We start from the raw sequence: 22,547 nt of genomic DNA on the forward strand, positions 1-22,547 counted from the left end.
GCCCACGCGAGATGTTTGTGTCAGAATCGCAAGCAAAAAGTCAGGGAGCGCAAAGGAGAAAGCTGGGAGCATGACTGCAAACGTGATGGAGAGAGCAAAAGACTGATCATTGAGAAAGAAGCAGAGGGAACTGTAAACAAAAGGACATAATATCAAACAAATAAAAGACCAATAGTTTACAACTACACAAATGTTTTGTTTGCAAGTTTTAAGTTTTACCTTTGAGGTGACAATTTTTTTGCTTGAGTTAGTGTTTTTTGTTTGATACTTGAGAAGTTTTGCTTGGAATTAAAGTCACAAAACTAATCCCATACATATCACCGCGGTATTGCGGTTAACCGCAACCCCCTTACTAGAGTAGCGGTAGTTAGAGCGAGAATGGCAGGGTGCCTTAAAGGGGTGATAGAATGCAAAACCGATTTTACCCTGTCATAGTTGAAAAACAACAGTTTGGAGGGTAAATAGGACATACATAGAACCTCTAAATCCCACTGACACCCCTTTTCCTCTGCAAATCTCACAATTTGAAACTGCTGCTGAAAACGGGCGAATCTGAACAAAGCTAAAAGTTGATGTCAACTCCTCAACTCCTACTCTTTGTCACGCCCCAACATTTGCATAGGCTACACCACTGACCTGAGGTCAGCTGTCTTCTGAATCTAGCTAGGTCACGCACATCTCCAGAGGTCCGCTATTCAATTACTAAATTCACTTCTGGGACTTTTTTATGCGAGAAATCAACTATGTGGAGGTCAAATATGGACCGTTTTATGAAAATTGATGGCTAATTGCAAATTTTGTCCAACTGTGTGTCGCAGTTCAGCAGTTACAATGTGGTAACTGAGTTACTAACTCAATTACTTTTTGGGAGAAGTAATTTGTAACTGTAACTAATTACTTTTTTAAAGTAAGATGACCAACACTGGTAGCAACAGAAGAAACAAGATGCCAGAGCACTGTGCAGCATATTCCTGCTCAAATCGGCGGACCATCGAAAACAGGGCTCGGGGGGGTTACTTTTCACAAGTAAGATTTAACATTACCGTACTATTGGTTGTATTTGTGAATAGAATATTACCAGAGCGTTGAGAAGGAGCAAGGATCTTTGATATTACTGTACTGAAATTGTAGCCAGCTAGCTAGGCTATGTTTACTGCAGCGGCCGGTGTTCACCCGGCTATGAACTGAGACTTGATAAGTCATATTCCATAACACTGACTTAGATTACAACGGACACAAGAATGCTATTAACAAATATTACTGGTATGGGCAGTCGCTACTTGTAGCTTAGCTAGTAACTTAGTAACTTATTCACTATTTCCTGAATCAAGTAACTTTTCAGTAGCTTATAACCCCTTTATTTACGAAGTAGCTTGGCCACACAAGCTACACTTTTCTTGTCATGTGAAATTAGCGCAACTTAAAGTAGCTTCCTATGTAGTGAACTAGCCTACTGCTGTGTTTGGGTTACTTAGCTTGCTACATGTGACTGGGTGGTAACTTCTGTGTAGTGAAGCTTTATTCATGGCAGAGTAACAGATAGCTTAGCTCACTACAATTTCCAAGTAGCTTGCCCAACACTGTGTATTATTCACATGTAATTCACCCTAACAAAAGTAAGATACCTCTCATGTCTCATACCCACCCCACTTACATAAAATGAAGGCAACAGAACATCTGACTGTAGAATGGTTTGCAAACAAGCTTATTCACAATTTCCGCAACTTTGGTTCATTGTCAACAGAAATGCATCAAAATAGGAGTTTTGGTGAAGAAAGGTTCTAAGAAATGTGAAGGAAGAAAATAAGCTTGACCTCCTTTGTGAATTGTTTTTGTGTAGACTCTCCCAAATCTTTTGTTTTCATTTTGAAGGTTTCCCAAGAACAAAGATGTGAGGAAGAAGTGGGAAGTGGCTTTGAGGAGAGAAGGATTTACTGCCACTTGTTCATCGGTGCTTTGCTGTCACCATTTCAAGGAAGGCGATTTTGATAGGACGGGTCAGATTGTTCGACTCCGAGATTGTGTTATTCCATCAGTCTTCAGCTTCCCGGTTCACCTCCAAAGAGTAGGTGTATCATCATAAGGCTCTTAGCATTCATAAATGTAAATATTCTATTATCAATCACAGGGCAGGGTGAGATGCTTATCCCTTTTATATATATTGTATTATGTATTATGCTTCTTCATTTTAGTTGGAAAAGGGCAGGGCTACGTCTACCTCCAGAAGAGCTGAAGAAAGCCTGTCCGTGGCCTCTCAGGATTCCCAAGAAACGTCAACCTCACACCCACAACCTCAGCCTAATGATGTGAATATTTCTACTTTTCACATCGTATCATAATGTTCCTGGACATATTAAAATCTCACTTTTTTGCTGCCACTCATTAAACACACTCACAAATAAACCCATACACACACAATTGAAGACATTTGACATTGAACATGCATTCTTGGCACACACACACACACACACACACACACACACACACACAGTGCCGGCAGTGGCTTTGACAGGTGATGACTATAAGAAAGAATGTGGGTCATAAACTAGTCGTGTCAAAGTGATGTTTGTGAAGTGAAACATTATTCAAACCATGTTCATCCCTCTTTCTACTAGGATCATGGCTATGCCTTGCCTGCGTCTCCTACCGCTCTTAAGACCAGACTCAATGAGGCCTTGGCAAGAGTGGAAAGTCTGGAGCGAGAGAAGAAGAATGCCATGGCCCGAGAAAAGAGGGCAAAGACCACAGTGAAGAGTCTTTTGGGGGGATTTGAGGGAAAAGAACCTCATTAATGAAGAGCTCCAAGAGAAGCTTGAATTCTTACCGGAGTAAGACAAAATTAGCACTTTGAAATTCATGTACATGTTATTCTTACTCTCTTTAAACACCTTAGTTATTATCTGAAGGGGACTTATTCATTTTAAATCATAACATTTCAGATCTTCAGATAGACCTCATGGCAAAGCAGGGTCATGAGTACACAAAGGACTACAGAGAGTTTGCGCTCACGCTCCATCTACATGGTCCAAAGGCATACAAATACCTCAGAGAGACTCAACATTTTCCCCTCCCACATCCACATACATTACAAAGCTAGGCTTAATGTTGTCCGATTGAATTTTTGGAATTACTGATGCAAACAAATAGCTTAAATAGCTTCTTCTCAGTTTTTTTTTTTACAGGTGGCTGCGTTCGGTGGATGCCAAGCCTGGCCTGAACAAGATGATGCTGGATATGCTGGAGAGAAGATGCCAGGGAGATCAGGCTAAATATGGATGGGTTTCACTCATGTTGGATGCCATGTCCATCAGAAAACATGTGCAATATAATCCACTTAATATCATATATCAGAATATTCTATTACTGTTAAGCCCACTATGAATATTAAAATACGCCAAACCACGTGCCCTGTATCATAGGAACACGTATGACCTTTGCAGCTCTTTCTTAGTACCTTGGTTCATAGAATCACTCTATTAGTTTCACTTCATGGATGAGGTGTAATTTGTATTTTGTTATGCTCAAAATCCTACAAATAAATCATAAAAAAAAAAAAAAAAAAAAAAACAGGTTGGAAGCGGAATTGTCCTTTACTGTTCTCATTCGAACTACAGATACGCTACCCGATCTGGCAAACTTGCGTAGTGCGGTTATAGCCGACAGAGGGCCGCAAAGTGAACGCAGGAGTGCCGTTCACCCGGTTACGAGTTGATGAACCACTGAAACCATTTTGGAGACATTATTTGAAGGTACAAAAGAATCCTTGGTGTTGCTTTAAAAAAAAACTAATTTTCTCCATAATCTCTTGAATGTAGGATAGAAGACAGTCGATGAGGATAACTACACGATTATTGCTTAACTCCTGTAACTTGCAAAAAGTAAAAAAAAAATAATAATAATAATAATAATAATAATAATAATAATAATAATAATATGCTGTGATGTCATCACCGCGGTAGTGGCACGTCACCGGCGGTATTGCGGTGATGCTGTTATCGTCACAGCCCTACACACATCTTAGCCTTTCTTACCTTCAGCTGTGCATACACAACAGGTTATGACCTTTTTAAAATACAAAAATGTGAAATTAGTTGTGCGATCAGGAGGATTTGAAAGACCCTGTATGTCAATAACATTTCTACACTTTCTGAAATACACAATCAAACCCATCGGAGGTTTATTATAATCTGGATTAGTTTACAAAACAACCAAGGTGGAGTTCATAAAGTACTGCAATGCTCTGAATGATGTACAGACATTTTTTACACACTTTCTCTCACAAACTTGATAAATGGTGTTTCTGATCCATCACAGTTCATGTTTACCGTATGCAGCTTTCTCCAACAAAACTACACCAGGTAGCCAGGCACACGCATACTCAAGACATAAAAGTGTTCTTAATTTGAGGAAGGTGGTGATCAACGCCTCGTTATCGTGGCCCCGCAGACAGACAGACACACGCGCGCCGTCCGACTCAGGGCTGCATGCGAATGGCTCCGTCCAGTCTGATCACCTCTCCATTAATCATGGGGTTCTCAGCCAGCGCGGTCACCAGGTGGGCAAACTCAGCGGGGTCTCCCAGGCGCGAGGGGAAGGGCACCTGGCGGGCGAGGAAGGAGCGCACCTTCTCTGGGAGACCAGCCAGGAGGGGCGTGGAGAACAGACCTGGAGGGAGGGAGGGAGGGGAGAGAGAGAGAGAGAGAGAGAGAGAGAGAGAGAGAGAGAGAGAGAGAGAGAGAGAGAGAGAGAGAGATTTAGCCACCAAGGAAATGTCCCTTTCCATTCTTAAGAGAACTCTGATCATATGATTGAACATGGGAAACAGGGATAGAATGCCACAATTATTGGAAAAGGAGATGGAAAAGAAAACACGAGTGAAAATGTCCATTGATATGTTGCCCAGCCCTACCCGTTTATTTTGACTCAATCCCACATACAGCGTGCTGCTCACTAGAGCACTGAATGTGGATTACTTTGCAGCTGTTCCCAACAAATGCATTAAAACAGTACCGTGCCCCAGCTGTTTCAGGAAAATCACTGAGTTCTTTTTAAAAAGAAAAAGTAAATATTCATACCTTGGTTTTAAAAAAAAGGGTTAGTTACATTTTGTGAAATACCCATTTCAAGTTCGGGCCCGAGAGTTTAGGTGACCACTCTCATGTCTGTACGGTAAATATGAAGCTCTTCAGCAGCCGCTTAGCTTAGCATTAAAGACTAAAAACAGGGAGAAACCGCTAGCCCCGGCTCGGTCAAAAGGTTAAATAAAACTCTGCCTGCCAGCATCTCTGAAGCGCACAAATTAATACTTTACATCTTGTTTGTTTAATCCGTACAAAAAGCTGAAGTATGAAAACGTTGTCTGATGTTTACACTCTTTAAGTATGTACAGTACACTGACCGGGTGCTATGGTGATGACTCGGATGCCCATGGGTGCCAGGTCTCGTGCGATAGGGAGGGTCATTCCAACGATGCCACCTTTAGAAGCCGAATATGCTGCTTGGCCAACCTGGGGAGAAAAAGGGAGAGCAAAAAAGAAAAAAATAAGTTGATAACGCCTTATCTTTATTGCGACTATTATTGCCACTTTTCGTCACACCCCCCCCCCAACCGGCACTGGCAGACGCCCGCCCACCAAAAAGCCCGGGTCTGTCCCAGGTTTCTCCCTGAAAGGGAGTTTTTCCTCACCACTAAATGCTTGCTCTTGGGGGAATTACTGGAATTGTTGGGTCTTTGTAAATTATAGAGTGTGGCCTAGACCTACTCTGTCTGTATAGTGTCTTGAGATAACTCTTGATTTGATACTATAAATAAAATTGAAAAATTGAATAAACGGAGAAACAACTTAGTTATTTTTTTTTTTATTTTATAGGTTTGCGTTTCAAATGACCTGTCCGTCAAAGGCGGCCACGCTGGCCGTGTTGATGATGCAGCCTCGGTGTCCATCAGCGTCAGGCTCGTTCTTCCCCATCGCACCCACAGCCAGGCGGATCACATTAAAGGTTCCTGCGATGTTCACCTGCAGGAAAACGCACACAAAAGAAAAAAAGTCCAGCGCTGGGAGAAGTATTCAGATACTTTACTTAAGGAAAAGTAATAATATCACACTGTGAAAATACTCTTATTACATGTACAAGTCCTGTATTTAAACCGTATGCAAGTATTATTAGCATTAAATACATAAAGTATGAAAAGTAAAAGTGCTGATTGTGCATTGAAGCGTTCCCTGGCAGTGTGTTCCTCTTCTATCGGATATTTCTGGATGAATATTCCTGCTGCCGTAGATGTTGCAGGTTGTGCTCATTTGAACTTGAAGTTTAATCTGCTGCAATGCATCATATTCTATAAGATCACCATGTGTTTGTAGCGTCGCGGTCCTGTGAGAACCACGTATCTCTAAAAAGTTTTAAAACTCTTCATGGTGTCAGACAAACAGCCCTGTTTTCAGCTTTGTGACGATGCAATTTCCAGCTGATCCAGGAGGCTTTATTTAGCTTAAGGAGGAGGAGAACTTTCTCAACAAGAACAAACTCTTCATCCTTCAGTTTATCACAACCCTTCAACATCAACACATCTGGAGATACGTGGTTTTCACTGGACAGGAAGGGGATGAGAAACTGTAATCTTAAAAAAAATTAACTACTGCTGTCAGACATATAAAGACAATTATACAATTATAATATATAGACAATATAAACCTCTGGGATGTAGTGGAGTAGAAGTATAAAGTTGCATTAAATGCAAATCCTCAAGTAAAGTAAAAGTACCTTGAATTTGTACTTAAGTTACTTCCCACCCACTGGTATTTGTTTTTCTACTAATGCATGTGTTTTTTTTTTTGTAAATCCTACATTGATGACACGCTGGAAGTCCTCCAGGCTGTGAGGGAGGTCCTTCTTAAAGTTGTACGTTTTAACAGCGACGGCGATGCCGGCACAGTTAACCGCCAGGTCCAGCTTCCCAAACTTCTCTCTGGCCAGGGACACGGCTGACTGCACGTCTGCCTCCGACGTCACCTAAGAAATGGCAAGGCCACGACCCAAATATCACCAAAACATACATGTGGAAATGCACATTTTTCGTTCATTTTGCATTCAAGAACTAGAGAAAGGTCCGGTATAAATAATTTGGAGCTTGAACTCGGCGTGTCAACATGTACCACGTTCTGTAGTGTGGTAGTGTTGGATGATGTGTGGGCGCCATCTGCTGGAGCTGAGAGTGTATTAAAAGCTGCAGTTACAGCCTTCAACTGTATTTTATGGTTTTTATCTTACAATTATAACAAGGGCAATTAGTACACCTTCTCCCTACGGAGATAGACCTTTGGTTGGTCGGTTCGTCTGTCCACTGAAATTAATCACTGCATCGCGATGCGGACCTGGACGATTCTGCATACATGCAGTGACGGACCAATTTTCTGTTCATATTAGTTAGACACCAAAAAAATACCCAAATGACCCTTCATCTGGCCATACAACTATGATAGCAATGATATCTTTTCTGGTGAGTTTTGGACTCACGTCTGCAGGAGCGAAGGCACAGCGGTCCCCCAGACTGGCTGCCAGAGCCGGTCCATCAGACGAGGGCAGGTCCAGGATCACCGCAGACGCTCCGTTCTGGACCAGCCGCTCCACAGTGGCCCGGCCCAGACCGGACGCACCGCCCGTCACAAGGCCAACCATACCCTATTAACACGCACACACACAGACAGGGATGGACCATAGGAGGGAGGGGAGTACAGGAAAGGGGAAACAGAAAAATGTAAACAAGTTCAATCACAGGGGAAAAACTGGTCACTGAGCTACATAGAGGCGTAACTTCAGCATCTGGGAGTTGGACAGCTGGGAAACTTGTATATCACAGCCTGTCGTGAGCTATTGCTTAAGTATTTAACTCTAAATTGTAGTGGAGAAGTAGTATGAAATAGCATAAAGAAGAAATACTCAAGTAAAGTACAAGTAACGTAAATTTGAATAAGCAGAGTAACGTAAGTGTGACCATGTTCGGACAGCATTTGCGGTTATTGGCCATATCCGGACACATCCGCTCTGATGCAATTTTTATACACATCTAAGAATATATGTGTGAACTTTCCCATGTACATTTAAATGTATAAACAGTATACAAAAGTGACTTTGATAAGAGAAAGCACTAAGAAGGCTTGGGCGACGGATGCTCAGGTTGGCGGTGTAATGCTGCAGTCAAACCTGTAACTTACTACCCGTGAACTCGTACCAAATGGTTGTACTCCCATTTACAGTATTTGACGTCACACACACATAAATGACAATGGCGACCCCTGTTGATGCTGTACAGACGCCGGTGATTAACGGTGAGAAATATAAATAAATATTCAAATAGGCAACTTTAAGTAATTCCACACATTGTAATCAAAACCATACACATACCATTGTGTACTACTACAGGTTATGTTTATTAAATGAAGCCCAAAATATGTCGCCGACTGGAAATCGCTAGTATCAGCTAGCGCTAGCTAACGTCAACGTTAGAATAGAATAGAATAGAATATACTTTATTGTCCCCTAGGGGAAATTTGTCATGGACTCAAGAGTGCGTAGTGCTTAGTAGTAGCTGCCGTTAAAGACAATAAATACACGTTAAAAAAATACAAATAACAGCTGAAAAACGTACACATAGGCTACATACACAGAATAAAATAAAATGCAGAACACCGAGTTATTGCACTTCTCAGGCCTATCTATTACAAATCGTACAAATCTATTTAAAATTTTTATTTAAAATAGGTAGCCGCTAGCTAAAGCTAGCTAGAAGGGTTTGTCGTGACTTTGGCTGGAACGCTACCAAGTCGTGAGTCGTGACTTGAAGTCATAACTTACGGCTAAAAATTGTATCTGAAACGCAGCATAACTTTACAATCATAGTTACAATTAGGAGCTTTTATTGAATTATTTGGAGTTTTTGAAGCATGTCATTTTATCTTATGCTGCGTTCCAGACACAATATTTAGCCCGCACGTTACGACTTCAAGTCACGACTTTGTAGCGTTCCAGGAAAAGTCACGACAAACCCTTCTAGCTAGCATTAGCTAGCGGCTACCTAACGTTGACGTTAGCCGATACTAGCGATTTCTAGTCGGCGACATATTTTGGGCTTCATTTAATAAACATAACCTGTAGTAGTACACAATCGTATGTGTATTGTTTTGATTACAATGTGCGGAATTACTTTACGTTGCCTATTTATGTATTTCTATTTCTCACTGTTAATCATCGGTATCTGTACAGCATTGTACACATTGTTGTTTATGTGTGTGTGACATACAGAATATTAGCCAAAAAGTGTTCTAGCATGGACAGCGATCCGTGTACTTGGCGGCCAACGGATTTTCGTTTTGAAAGGAAAAAAACAAAAACGAAAAACGGCCAGTTTCCCAATTACCATTAGTAAATAGGAAAACAAAAAACGGAAAACAACCCATTATCCGTTTTTTGTTTTGATATTAAAAAACGGAAAACGAAAAACTATCTCGTTATCCGATTTTCTTTGATGTGTTTGTAGATGGAACTCGGAAATTAAAATGTGTGTATAAATCTTATTCCTCATTAATTTTTTTCGTGACCCGGAAGCGATCGTAGGTAGTAAGCGGCTGCATACCCGGAAATCATTTGGACATCAATGAGACCATGGACAGTTAGAATGATACGGACGTAAAAATGTTTTTAGACAAATATGCTAGTTTTATATTAGAAAACCGAGTGGTCACAGGAGATTAGCGCTGACTGCTCTCATTCATCAAAAATGAGTCTACACAACAAGACAACCATCATAGTCTAATAATAATAATAATGAAGCGAAAACATTTTCAAAACTTCTCATTTTCATTGCCATTGCTTTGGCAAATATCTGTCAAACAAACTAAAATCGAAACCATGATTTGGCTTTCCCTTATCAAATCGCAAAAGACTCCGATTTAATACAACAATATCTGTCAAACAAACAGGGCTATAATTAGTATAAATAAGATATAAAATCAATATAAATGTGATTTTTGGAGGTTAAAAAAGTAACTACCTAAGTCAGTAGGCCTACATTTTAAATGAGCTACTTTTACTAGTAATTTTACTTGTACTTGAGTAAACAACAAAGTAACAGTACTTTTATTTAAATAGAAAATTTTTTTACTCTTTTCACTTCTGCTGATTTATTTAAATCGAAAAATTGCATAGACCTAGCCCTGGTCTGCATATCGGCCTAGGTGTGGTCAGCTTTTTATTTACTTTAAGAGTAGCATTCATTTGTATGTTTAACAAAAGCGGTAAACGGCGATTTCAACTTCAAGTTGGCCATCAGGACAGAAGTCCCTGACAAGTCCCTGCTGAGCACACCACCTCCGCACATTATTATTATTATTATTATTATTATTATTATTATTATTATTATTATTATTATTATTATTATTATTAGACTTGATGGTTGTCTTGTTGTGTAGACTCATTTTTGATGAAATAGAGCAGTCAGCGCTAATCTCCTGTGACCACTTCATAATAAAAGTCAAATTGTGTTTCGCCAGTGAAATGATTTTAATATTTGCATATTAAAAGCGATATGCAGACCAGGGCTAGGTCTATGCAATTTTTAGATTTAAATAAATCAGCAGAAGTGAAAAGAGTAAAAAAATGTTCTACTTAAGTAAAAGTACTGTTACTTTGTTGTTTACTCAAGTACAAGTAAAATTACTAGTAAAAGTAGCTAATTTAAAATGTAGAGTTACTTAGTTACTTTTTAACCTCCAAAAATCACATTTATATTGATTTTATATTTATACTAATTATAGCCCTGTTTGTTTGACAGATATTGTTGTATTAAATCGGAGTCTTTTGCGATTTGATAAGGGAAAGCCAAATCATGGTTTCGATTTTAGTTTGTTTGACAGATATTTGCCAAAGCAATGGCGCAAAACAACGTTAGAGACCTTTTATGTGAAAATTTGAAATTTTGAAAATGTTTTCGCTTCATTATTATTATTATTATTAGACTATGATGGTTGTCTTGTTGTGTAGACTCATTTTTGATGAATGAGAGGGACAGGGAGACGTTGCACAGATGATAGCAAGTGAGATAGCGGAGAGAAGAGAGTATCTAAGGCGAATTGTTGCAGTCACTTCCATGTTAGGGAGACAGGGAATCCCCTTTCGTGGCAATAATAAAGTAACAGAAGAAGTGAGTGCAAAGATTTTGCAAAACGCAAGTTACAAATACCCTGGGGGCTAATCACCTCCTGTCTTTATCCTAGTGAGGTCTCTGCTCCGGACGTGTCGCACTGTGAATGCAACATTGAACATTTAGCATGTTTAATAATGCAAAAACCAGTCCTGCAGGATTATGACAGGAAAGGACTTTTTAGTAAAGCTATCAAAGCATGAGAGTTGGAGTTTATTCATCTTTGATGCTGACGGACTGGTTCAGCCTGCAGCAGCTGTTTCACTTCACTTTGTATTTCCTTGATCGATTTGATAAGGGAAAGCCAAATCATGGTTTCGATTTTAGTTTGTTTGACAGATATTTGCCAAAGCAATGGCAATGAAAATGAGAAATTTTGAAAATGTTTTCGCTTCATTATTATTATTATTATTATTATTATTAGACTATGATGGTTGTCTTGTTGTGTAGACTCATTTTTGATGAATGAGAGCAGTCAGCGCTAATCTCCTGTGACCACTTCATAATAAAAGTCAACTTGTGTTTCGCCCTGCTGAGCACACCACCTCCGCACACTCCTCTCAGAAAACCCCCGTATCGTTCCAAACTGTGAACCCAACGCAGCTGCTCTATCCCCACAAGACATCCCATTCTTTCGGTTTTCTAATATAAAACTAGCATATTCGTCTAAAAACATTTTTACGTCCGTATCATTCTAACTGTCCATGGTCTCATTGATGTCCAAATGATTTCCGGGTATGCAGCCGCTTACTACCTACGATCGCTTCCGGGTCACGAAAAAAATTAATGAGGAATAAGATTTATACACACAATTTAATTTCCGAGTTCCATCTACAAACACATCAAACAAAATCGGATAACGAGATAGTTTTTCGTTTTCCGTTTTTTAATATCAAAACAAAAAACGGATAATGGGTTGTTTTCCGTTTTTTGTTTTCCTATTTACTAATGGTAATTGGGAAACTGGCCGTTTTTCGTTTTTATTTTTTTCCTTTCAAAACGAAAATCCGTTGGCCGCCAAGTACACGGACCGACAGCGTTCCCGTTACTTGAGTAATGTAACGTCATGGACCTTTTTCACAGCAGACATTTTGACTTCCCATAGTAGGAAAAGCACAGCTGAAATTGATAATCTTAACGATGTCTCAATTCCATCAAGTGTCCCAGTAAGCTATTTCAGTGAGTCAGCATGCACAGCATGCACAATACCTGGGCCTCTCCTAAGTGGAATGCAGCCATCATTAATGGTTTGGAGTATACCTGTGCTTTTCCTACTACGATGATATGTCAACATGTCTGCCTGTGAAAAAAAAGTCTATTAAGTTACTTTCCACCGCCGGGGATATGTCAGAACCAGGACAAATAAAGCCAGAACGATCTGCAAGGCCAGGTAGCACTCCACCCAAGTGACGAACTACGTGAGGTTGGTGCTTTAAGTGGACTAACCCTTTAAAACATTTAAACTCCTGACTCAAATGCCAGTGAAGGCAGAGGTTAAGCAAACGCACTGCTGAGGGCGCTGCTGGCTGGACTCATCGATCTCCAACATCATGCTAGCATAATAATGGAACTTTTCCTCTGAGCTACCGAGGAAAACTAGCTAACAGGGAGGGTAAAAAACACGCACATATATCACAACACAAGCGTGTTAAAAGTAAAACTCATCATATTATCTCAGAGCATATGATGGAAGTCATGCAGTGTTTCCTTTCCTCACCTTGACACACCGAATGTTCGCCATGTTGGTCTGGCTTGTCTTCTTCTTTTTGAGCTTTTTATCTTTTGGCAACGTAACGGTGCATTACCGCCACCAACTGGAAAGGAGTTTAAGTAATAAAACGATAACGATAAAATACATTACAACTATAAAATAAAATAAAGAATTATTATATTTATATATTATGTTATTTATATTATATTATTGTAATTATTATGTAATATGCAACAAAAAGAAAGTGTTAACCCTGTTTTCCATTGGACCATGACACTTTTTCTGACGTTTTTGTCCCTATCCTCGACACTTTTGGTGCTTTTTTTCAGTGTTTTTAGCGCTTTTTTTGTTGCCGTTTTGGTATAAACACCAACACCATCTTTTTACTAGTTTTACATTATGGTTACAGTTATTTTTGTAATTCATGGTCAATAAACCTCATTTATAGGACATTATACCTAATCCTTGAGTTAAAAAAAGCAGAAATTATGAACTATTTAGACTAATATTAGGCTAAAGGAAGGATAATCACAGACTGGTACAAGTCAACATTCAGTTGGGATCATAGACTGTTTTCGAAACGTTTCAATTTCTTTTTCAAATGCAAAAGAATTTAACAAAACACCCCAAATTCAATGAAAGTAGAGATCCTATCTTTTGTTGTACTTGCGAAGCGCGTTGTATGGAATCATCCATGTTATTTTTGGTTAATTGAAATTAGGAAGTTAAAAAGTAACCCATATCTCTGATATAGACATTTAGAAAAATGGGTCAAATCTGACCCAGAGACAACACATGGGTTAAACTAAATTTAATTTTAATGACAAAAATATATATTTTTGAAAGTTTCTTATTTCAAAAATTAAAATAAGTCTGAAAATATACATTAATATGAATATATATTAATAGCAAAGATAAATTGGCCTATTTTAAAAAAAAAGTATTAACACAAGATAAGCTATAGGTACCTATGGTAGCCATACAGTTACGCTTTAGGAGTCACTGTACCTTCCAGATGTATGTTTAACATTAGAACATGATGCATACATAATATCCATTTCTTTCCATCCATTCTGCCCAGTTTAAAATGCAACTCAATTGTATAGCCTACAATATATATATACTCGGTCAATCTTTCAGCTTAAGGGTCCTTGGCCTAAAAGACGTTGAAGACCCCTTGCTTTAGAGACCATCAGTTGTGTAGGTGTCCAGTAAATAGCCCTGTTCCACTCCATTAGTAATCCATCTTATGGCAACAAGCTCTCAACAGAGTAAGGAGAAATGACAGTCCCTCATTACTTTAAGACATAAAGGTCAATCAGGATAGGAAGGCAGGACTCACCTTATGTTCATAAAGTACAGTACAAAAACCATTGGATGAAAAGGTGTCCTAACTTTTGACTGGTACTATATAAGATAGATCAAATACAAATGCAACCTGTTATATTAATAATTCTTTATTTATTCCAGCACCATTTGCACTTTTGCATTCATGTATACAATCCCCATCAAGCGGTTAGTTTACGTGTGTATGTGTATATCTACAGTATGTGTATACACTTTTTTTTAATATAGAATACTTATATTATAAAATATTTATGTTTACCTTGTTCAGCTTTGTTGTCCTTGTTTTGAGGTGTATGTGTATTCCTGTGTATGTACTTTGAGAACAGCAGAGAGCCAAACCGTTTCAGTGGAGGCTCAGTGAATGGAAGTGGAAAAATATTATCAAAAGAAGATCACATAGGCTATATGTGATTTGGTTCAGAGATACAGTAGCCTAGTTTGTGACTTTCTCAGAGTAAGAAACACATGCCTTATATAGACCTTTTTCATGTATTTGGTATAGTCTGAAGTTATGTCAAACAGCAGTATTAGGCTATCTTGGCTCAATTGTTGAGTGTATTAAATAATTAGACCATTCATGATCCCATATAGGCATCAAGGAATTGAGTGAAACTAACCAGGTAGAGAGCACTTCTTTTCTTCTCAGTCTCAGACTTTAAAAACCCCTGATGTACAGTTTTCCTGTCTGCTAAAGTCCCGTCTTCCTGTTTTAAACAATGTGCCTTTTAGTCCTGCATGATTTAATAAATCCTAATCTGGATGTTCTAAGAATCAGATCTACTTTGGTGAATATAGCACAATAAAGACAGTAAGAGAAAAGGAAATACACCTATATCTAGACTGTTTATGAGCCTTTTATGGAATAACATTTCTCCTCATTTGGGGTGAAGAATAAGCTTAACTAACGACCTCAGTTAAATACAGTAAACTTTCGATATTCGAAAATACAGAGTGGGAGAGCGCTTTTATTTTGACTCCTCTTTGGATGATGCGGAGTGGAGGAGCACATACCCGCCCACTTTGGTCTGAGTTGACCAATCAGTGCGCGTTTCAGGGAACGCCCCCCTCCGGGCTGACCGTGCGTTCATGGCATAGACAGTATATAAGGTTCATGGACATCGGAAAAACGTTTTTCCGAGTGAAAACGTCACCGTTCACTTAACGTCCTGTGGGAATCAGAGGTGGGAAACTCGGGCTGGATTTTGATAACCGAGTTCCCCAGTTGGTGACGCGTTGTTGTCAAATGACGTTTGATGGAGGCGACTTTGGTTCACTGAACATATTTTAATGACAATAAACTGTTTATTGTGGACAAATGCCTCTGCCAAGAAACATACACAGACATGTTTCAAATTATTCATAAATAGGCCTATGTATAAAAAAAACAACACATTATCCGTGTCTTTCCCCGTTCGTTGTCCTCCAGATAACACAAACAAACACCTGGCGATGTGCTGTTTGGATGCTCGCATAAGAAAACAGCAGGAAATCTGTTGTTATTGTGGCCTCCATGTTTTTACACACCTGATGCTCTCGGCTACGGCCAACCGTTGGTGGCAGTCATGCAAAAAGTTGTTATGCCAAACGCCAATATAACAGAAGAAGAACGCGCATCCCGACCATGTGAACGCTGCCAGTCGGAAAAACAACGTAACCAGGGGGGCGGTGTATGTTATTCCGAGGTGGCATGAACGCACCATGATTTACAGCATGAATGAGGGATGTTGTCCAATCACAGCAGCTCAGCAGCTGCACGAGGTCAGCTCAGGCCACCAACTGATGCATCAGGAGACAATATGTCCACTGTTTTAACAAGAAAGGCATAACGACTTTAATTAGTGCTTAAAGTACTTAGATCTTGTATTCAAGTAAAAGTACAAATACTGCAGTGAAGAAATACTTTGTAACCAGTTAAGTCATGCATTCAATTACCAGTGAAAGTACAAAAGTATTAGCATTAAAATATCTATATAAGTACCAAAAGTAGTGAAATGTAGTGGAGTAGACGGTTAAAGTAGAATAAAATGAAAATACTCAAATTAAGTATAAGTACCTCAAAATAATACTTGAGTATGTATATTATACCCAACCTATTTCATCATTGCAGTCATTAATCCTTCATTTGACTCTGTCTAAAAATCACAAAAACAAATATCCCAACATGACATAATAGCAAAGCACATAAACAACAGTTATTAAAGATATCTCATTTATTTTAAAGTTGATGCAAAAATACAGCGTATAAAATATTAAATCATCTGATCTTTCTACCATCAATTTAAGAGTATGTGACTAGAACTGATTACAATGAAATGAATCAGCAATACTCCAAAAGCCAAAGATATTTAGTTTAAAGCTGCAAAGATTAGTAGATTGACAGAAATTGATATTTCATAAATGGTTTGTCATTTTTAAGCAGTAACTCTCCATTCATTCTCGTCAGCTTTTTCCAATGTGAGGATTTTGCTGCCTTTACCTTTATTATACCACTTTAAACTGAATATTTTGGGGTTTAGGTTGTTACGTTCCATAGGCCGAACTTTTTATATATATATATATATATATATATATATATATATATATATATATATATATATATATATATATCTCAGATTCATCTGGTTAGTAGCAATCCTAATTCAGTGGTGGCCCGAGCAGCAAAAACTACAATACTAAGAGGATGGAACAAGTATGTATGCTGAAAACTGACTTAAAACAGTTACTCAATTATCAAAATAGTAGCAGATTAATTTCCGGTCAATTGAAAAATCATTTCAGTTCTAATAAAAAATGTATATATACAGTGGCTTGCATACATTTACACACCCATGCTAAAGCGGACACAAAAAAAAAAAAAAAAAACATCTTTTGGAAATTGATCTTAATGCCTTAATTAAAAAAAAATTGATTAAAATCGAACCTTTAAAGGACACCAATTTTCTTTGTGAATGAATAATGTATCGTAAATAAATAAATGTTCTTCCTTAAAATACAGGGGGCATAAGTATACACCCATCCCTATGTTAAATTCCCATAGAGGCAGGCAGATTTTTACTTTTAAAGGCCAGTTATGTCATGGATCCAGGATACTATGCATCCTGATAAAGTTCCCTTGGCCGTTGGAATTAAAATAGCCCCCCCACATCATCACATACCCTTCACCATACCTAGAGATTGGCATGGTTTGATTTCAGTTATCCTAATAGCTGGTTTGATTTGCATTGAGAGATTATCTTATGGAAAGTACCCCATGCCAATCTCTAGGTATGGTGGATGGTATGTGATGATGGGGGGGCCTATTTTAATTCCAAAGGCCAAGGGAACTTCATCAGGATGGATAGTATCCTGGATCCATGACATAACTGGCCTTTAGTCAACTTCAGCATGGGTGTGTAAACTTATGCAAGCCAGTGTATATACACAAAACACTAATCATGTAATGCACTTTCTACAGAGAAAGTAACCATCTTACTCATATCATGCAATGAGGGCGGTCAAAAAAGGGAAAGGATGTACATGTCTGCACCCTAGACTGTAAGGCCTGCACACGCTGAAAAGCTGGAACATTGTGCATTTTGCCGCCACACTGTGGAAGGCAGTAAGTTGTATAGTTGTATCTCCAAAATAGGGGTCGCAATATCCCACCCCTCACAACAACACAACTTACTACCTCACCACAGCACAGCTACAGACACGTCTGCCCTGGCACACGGTAAAAGACGTAGTGACACCAGAGCCAGTTTCTGTCCAAAGTTTCTGCCTGTTAAAGGAAGATTGTCCTCGCCATTGTTGCACCAAAGCCATGCTCCTGGGGGAATTGTTGGGTCTTTGTAAATTATAGTGTGGTCTAGACCCACTCTATTTGTAAAGCGTCCTGAGACAACTTCTGTTGTGATTAGACACCATCAATAAAATTGATCGAACAGTCCTGTGGATTTGTGGGAGTGCAGACCTCAATTTGTTCCATCCTACTGCCAAGTTCAAATCTCAATTTTAAAACATTTACAATTGGGCTGCAATTTTACAGAGCAATATATTCTCAGTGCATATTGGTGTCACTGTTTGCGGCAGGGGAGTTCTCCTTCTATGGCTGAGGAACTGAAGCTGAAGTAACAGAAAGACTGGATTCATGAGAGAGGCGTTGTCTCCTGGCCGCTGTCCAATTTCTCAACAACCAGGGACACACCCAGGACAGCAATACAACAGAATATAACCGGCGAAATGAATCTAGTTCGTGATGTCATCTTTGGAGCACCGTTAGTCACCAATGGCAACAGAGAGGCTTCAGTCACGGTGGCAACTGAACACAAAATGTGGATAGGCAGGGCGGTCTCCGTCATGTAGGTGATGGTTTGGGTTGCCGTGAGAAAGACAGTAGGCTGTATAGTTATCTCCCAGATCTGGTGTGATCCTAAAACTATACAAACTACTACCTCATCCCACAGCTCCCCCTTCTTCTCCGGAAGTCCAAATCATTAAACATCTTGGGTTAGGGGGTTTGAGTCTGCGTGCGAGCATGGCTGGCTGTCTCTCTCTCCTGCCGCAGCCACACACAGTGACTCAGAGGTGGGGCTTGAACTTACTCACACAAAAAAAAAAAATAAGCTGCGTTCAAGTCGTTATTTTGAATGCACCAGTAACCTTAGCTTATGGCCTGTTTTCATGCAGAATATGCGTGCTGTATTGTAGTTTAATTCTACAAACATTTTCAGACTGATGTGGACACATAGCCTCTTCAATATATTTGACTGAAAAAGATTTGTAGGCGTGTCAAATACGTGTTTCGTAAAAATGATACATTTACGCGTATTCGTTCTTTTGGTCATGCCTCGCGTTTAACATTACGATCATTTTTAGTCTCTTGTACGACAGTTCAACATTTCCCATTTGACAACGGTGGTCTCCACTGCCAGAGGAGAACCTAAAAGGGATCGAATAAAACATGCAATAAAAAAGGAGCAGGACCAGCGGCAGCAATGCATTTCAAACAGCTAAGAAACATCTGACAAGGACACACGAGTGAAAGAATGAGATGTGAGAGAACAGAAGAGGTGACCAATCCTCCGAAAAAGATGTAGCCTACTTCTCAAGAGGCGTCCTGTCCTTGAGGGGAGGGGAGGGGGGAGCCTCCATTGCCAGAAAAGTACCTGGGGAACAAAACGAAACAAAACATGCTATAAAAAAAAGAAAAAAGGAGCAGGACGTGACGAACTGGCCTCACCACCAACGCATATGAAACAGCAATAAATGAGCGACCGCTAACATATTCTGCTGGTAGCTTGTATCAGGTGAGGCTAACAGGCTAACCTGGGTATCACCTCAGCCCTCCAAGCTCCATTAGCCGCGACGCTAATAGGCTTTTGTTGGCATTACGACGACATTTATTAAAATAGAAAGAACGAAAACTAGCGTGTTGTACGGTAATTGCTTTAGCTTTTAAATGCAGCACCAGCCTTGGAAGACAGCTAGCCAGCCAGCTAACAGTGGTAGTAACAAGCTAGCTGACAGCTAGCTGGAATTGGCGGTTCTCGACCTCTCAGTCTGCCTGCTGCCGAATCCGCAAATGGCCCCGCACGTCCTCACAGGCCCGCGGCTGTCCGGGGGGGGGGGGGTCGTCTGTAACGGTTAGTGATGTTACCCTCGAAGCGGACGTTACCCGTTCACGGTATCGACCTTTCGTAGCAGATGTACCGCTGCGAGATGTTTCGATGCCTCGCTTCACCACGCCAAAAGTCACGTGACCGCCCCCAAACGACTCGAGGCCTCGCTACGTCACGCTCGTACCAGAGAGGTGTCGCGCGCCGTGCTCGCGCTTAATATTGTGAAATCCCTGAAATGTATGAAATGAAAATCTGCAAACGAACTGCTAAGAGGTGATTGTATATTAATATATAAGAGCTTGACTGTAGTAAGATTTCATTTAAATGGAAGACCATATCTAATCATATCTAATTATTATATTGTTTTATTAGTTTATGTAGCCTACCTTTAATTTATTTTATTTTTGTATTTTACTACTCCTCCATGTCCAACCTGCTTTGTTGTTTGTAAAATTTGCCGCAGTATCAGAGCTGTTTAAAAAACCCGAGCTTTATTGAACAAAATAACCACAATAAAAGCAGTTAAACCACTTGTAACTGTTTTATCGTGGACTCAGAGCCACCCATACAAATGCACCACAGCCAGTTCGGCCAGCAGATGTCGCCATTTGGCATCAAATGCTTCTAAAACTGTGAACCATTTAAAACACTTCACATTAATTCAGCGTTTGTGACGGCGTACTACTCCCTAAAACTCGTCGTCTGTTTGGGAGCCAAAGCAAAGCAGCAGCGAAGTTTACGTCAAGCCTTCAATAAGCCCAAGTGGCTCCGCGTATAAGCCATTGACATATAAGTCCATCCACCAGCCATCTTTAACTACCAGTCAAGCGGGGGTATGTGGTTGTTGCTGGTGTGCCTAAATAACGCGAGATTCACGCATATGTGGAGCCCGCACAGAACGAGACTTATAAGTGCACGCTGACCTCCAGCCACACAGAGCAAATCATTTGAATACAGGTGGGGACATTTACTTAAAATTAAGTATTGTTCTTTCTTTTACTTCTTAATACATCAGAGTGGAATGTAACTAAGTCAATTTTCCCAAATACAAATTTGAGCCATTTTATGCAACTTTATACTACTGCACTACATCTCAGAGCTAAATATTGTACTCCATATTGTATATTGTACTCCACTACATTTGTGTGAAGTTTTAGTCACTTTACAATTTCTTGATGCAATCCGTCTTCAAGCTTTCAACATCAAAGCTAAAAAACAAATACAAATCAAGACACTGGAAACAAGATGTACTTTTTTTACTAAAAGAATAAATTTTATTTCAGCACTGTAAGTCATTTCCCAACCAGTACAAACATGACTGCCATCTGTCTCTTTCTGAACCATTCCTCCCCTCCCTCTGTGAGATCAGACCACCAACAGCCAGACAATAAAAAAAAAAGCTTTCATTTTTCTCGTCTTTCCACAAACAGTCCGGTGCTTCCATAATGCTAACAATGATGACAAATTATACCAACCATAATTATAACAGCAATAATGATAATATTTCTATAACAATATTATTGATACATTTTAACCCTTTTTTTTGCTGCACAGGTAGTTTAGGGTGGCCCTGGGTACTGAAGTACATGCATCGGTACACTTGTGGCTGACGGCACAATTCGATCAACAGGACAAGAAATAGCTCAAAATGATCAACTTGAACCTGTTACTGGGACCCAGCCATCGGAGGGGAGGGGAGGGGTGGGGGGATTATACTGGAGCGTAAGGGGGGCTGTTTGGGGGGGGGGAGTGGCAGTGTAGAGAGAGACAGACAAAATAGGGACCTTTATTCAAACCGGACAAAATGCTGTGAGAATCCTGCAAATCGATCAGAACAGGTACCATGCGACTGATGACTCCTTTCCACATTCTGTATGACAGACAATAATACTGTTTGACTTCTACAATACTATATAGTACATTTCTATTCTGGGACTTTTGGTTCTCTTTTAACATTGTCGAGCTCTTCAGTGGCGCTCCCGTTTGCGTAGGCAGTGAGGCAGGAAGCTTTTATCCGCTGGACAACTCTGATCACTCAGTCAGTCACAGGGAAGGTGAATTTTCCTCGCAACACTTCAGCTGAGATTTAGACGAGACAAGAAACTGGAGACCATTTAGAAATGGATCTGTTGACGCGTGTGGAGGCAGCAACATTTTTGGATAACTTTTTTTCTTCAAATTGTTGGTGGGATCTTTTCCGTCGATCGACTATTTGACAAATCGTTGCAGCTCTAAATGAAATGCAACTAACTGAAAAGCTGGAAGTGGAGTATGTTTGCCATTTCCCCCTAAAAAGAGCCCTGTGGTTGCAGATTTATCAATTCATTTCTAATCTATTTATCGACAAATTGTTTGAGCTCTCAAGTCTTTTTTTCAAATTTCATCTCCATACTGGTGAATCATTTCTTGCAAGCTCTACGACATCCATTGGAAGGCAAACTAATCTCAGATTTGTGTTTTGAGGAGAATTCAGCCACTTTTAGCAGCCTCCATGCCCACACATGGAGAGACTCAGTACAGCGAAAAGTTGCTCCATCAGTCTGAGTCTGGGAAGTTAAAAGGCAAGTTTTGAGAGAGCGCAACGATAACGTGTAAGGAAAATGCAAAAAGAGGGCGCCAAAAAAAAAACCCCAGCATGACTGAAAGCATATTCGCTAGGTTTCGTTCCTTCCTGCGTATTAGCGTTGAT

At 39.7% G+C, this 22,547-nt stretch overlaps 1 protein-coding gene and 1 pseudogene across 1 annotated transcript; one reads left to right on the top strand and one right to left on the bottom strand.

The window, feature by feature from the left end:
• The first annotated feature begins 945 nt into the window (after nt 1–945).
• Nucleotides 946–3,389, top strand: LOC120558663 (annotated as a pseudogene).
• Nucleotides 3,390–4,148: 759 nt separating this feature from the next.
• Nucleotides 4,149–13,022, bottom strand: hsd17b10 (hydroxysteroid (17-beta) dehydrogenase 10). The gene is made up of 6 exons (XM_039799769.1): nt 12,918–13,022; nt 7,519–7,683; nt 6,850–7,014; nt 5,889–6,017; nt 5,399–5,507; nt 4,149–4,665 (listed from the first exon to the last, which is right to left on the bottom strand). The coding sequence occupies exons 1-6, from the start codon at nt 12,939–12,941 to the stop codon at nt 4,475–4,477; spliced, it is 783 nt and encodes a 260-aa protein (XP_039655703.1). The 5' UTR covers nt 12,942–13,022; the 3' UTR covers nt 4,149–4,474.
• Between the last annotated feature and the right edge of the window lie 9,525 nt (nt 13,023–22,547).

The sequence above is a fragment of the Perca fluviatilis genome, chromosome 5 (assembly GCF_010015445.1).
Source record: "Perca fluviatilis chromosome 5, GENO_Pfluv_1.0, whole genome shotgun sequence".
NCBI classification, from domain to species: domain Eukaryota; kingdom Metazoa; phylum Chordata; class Actinopteri; order Perciformes; family Percidae; genus Perca; species Perca fluviatilis.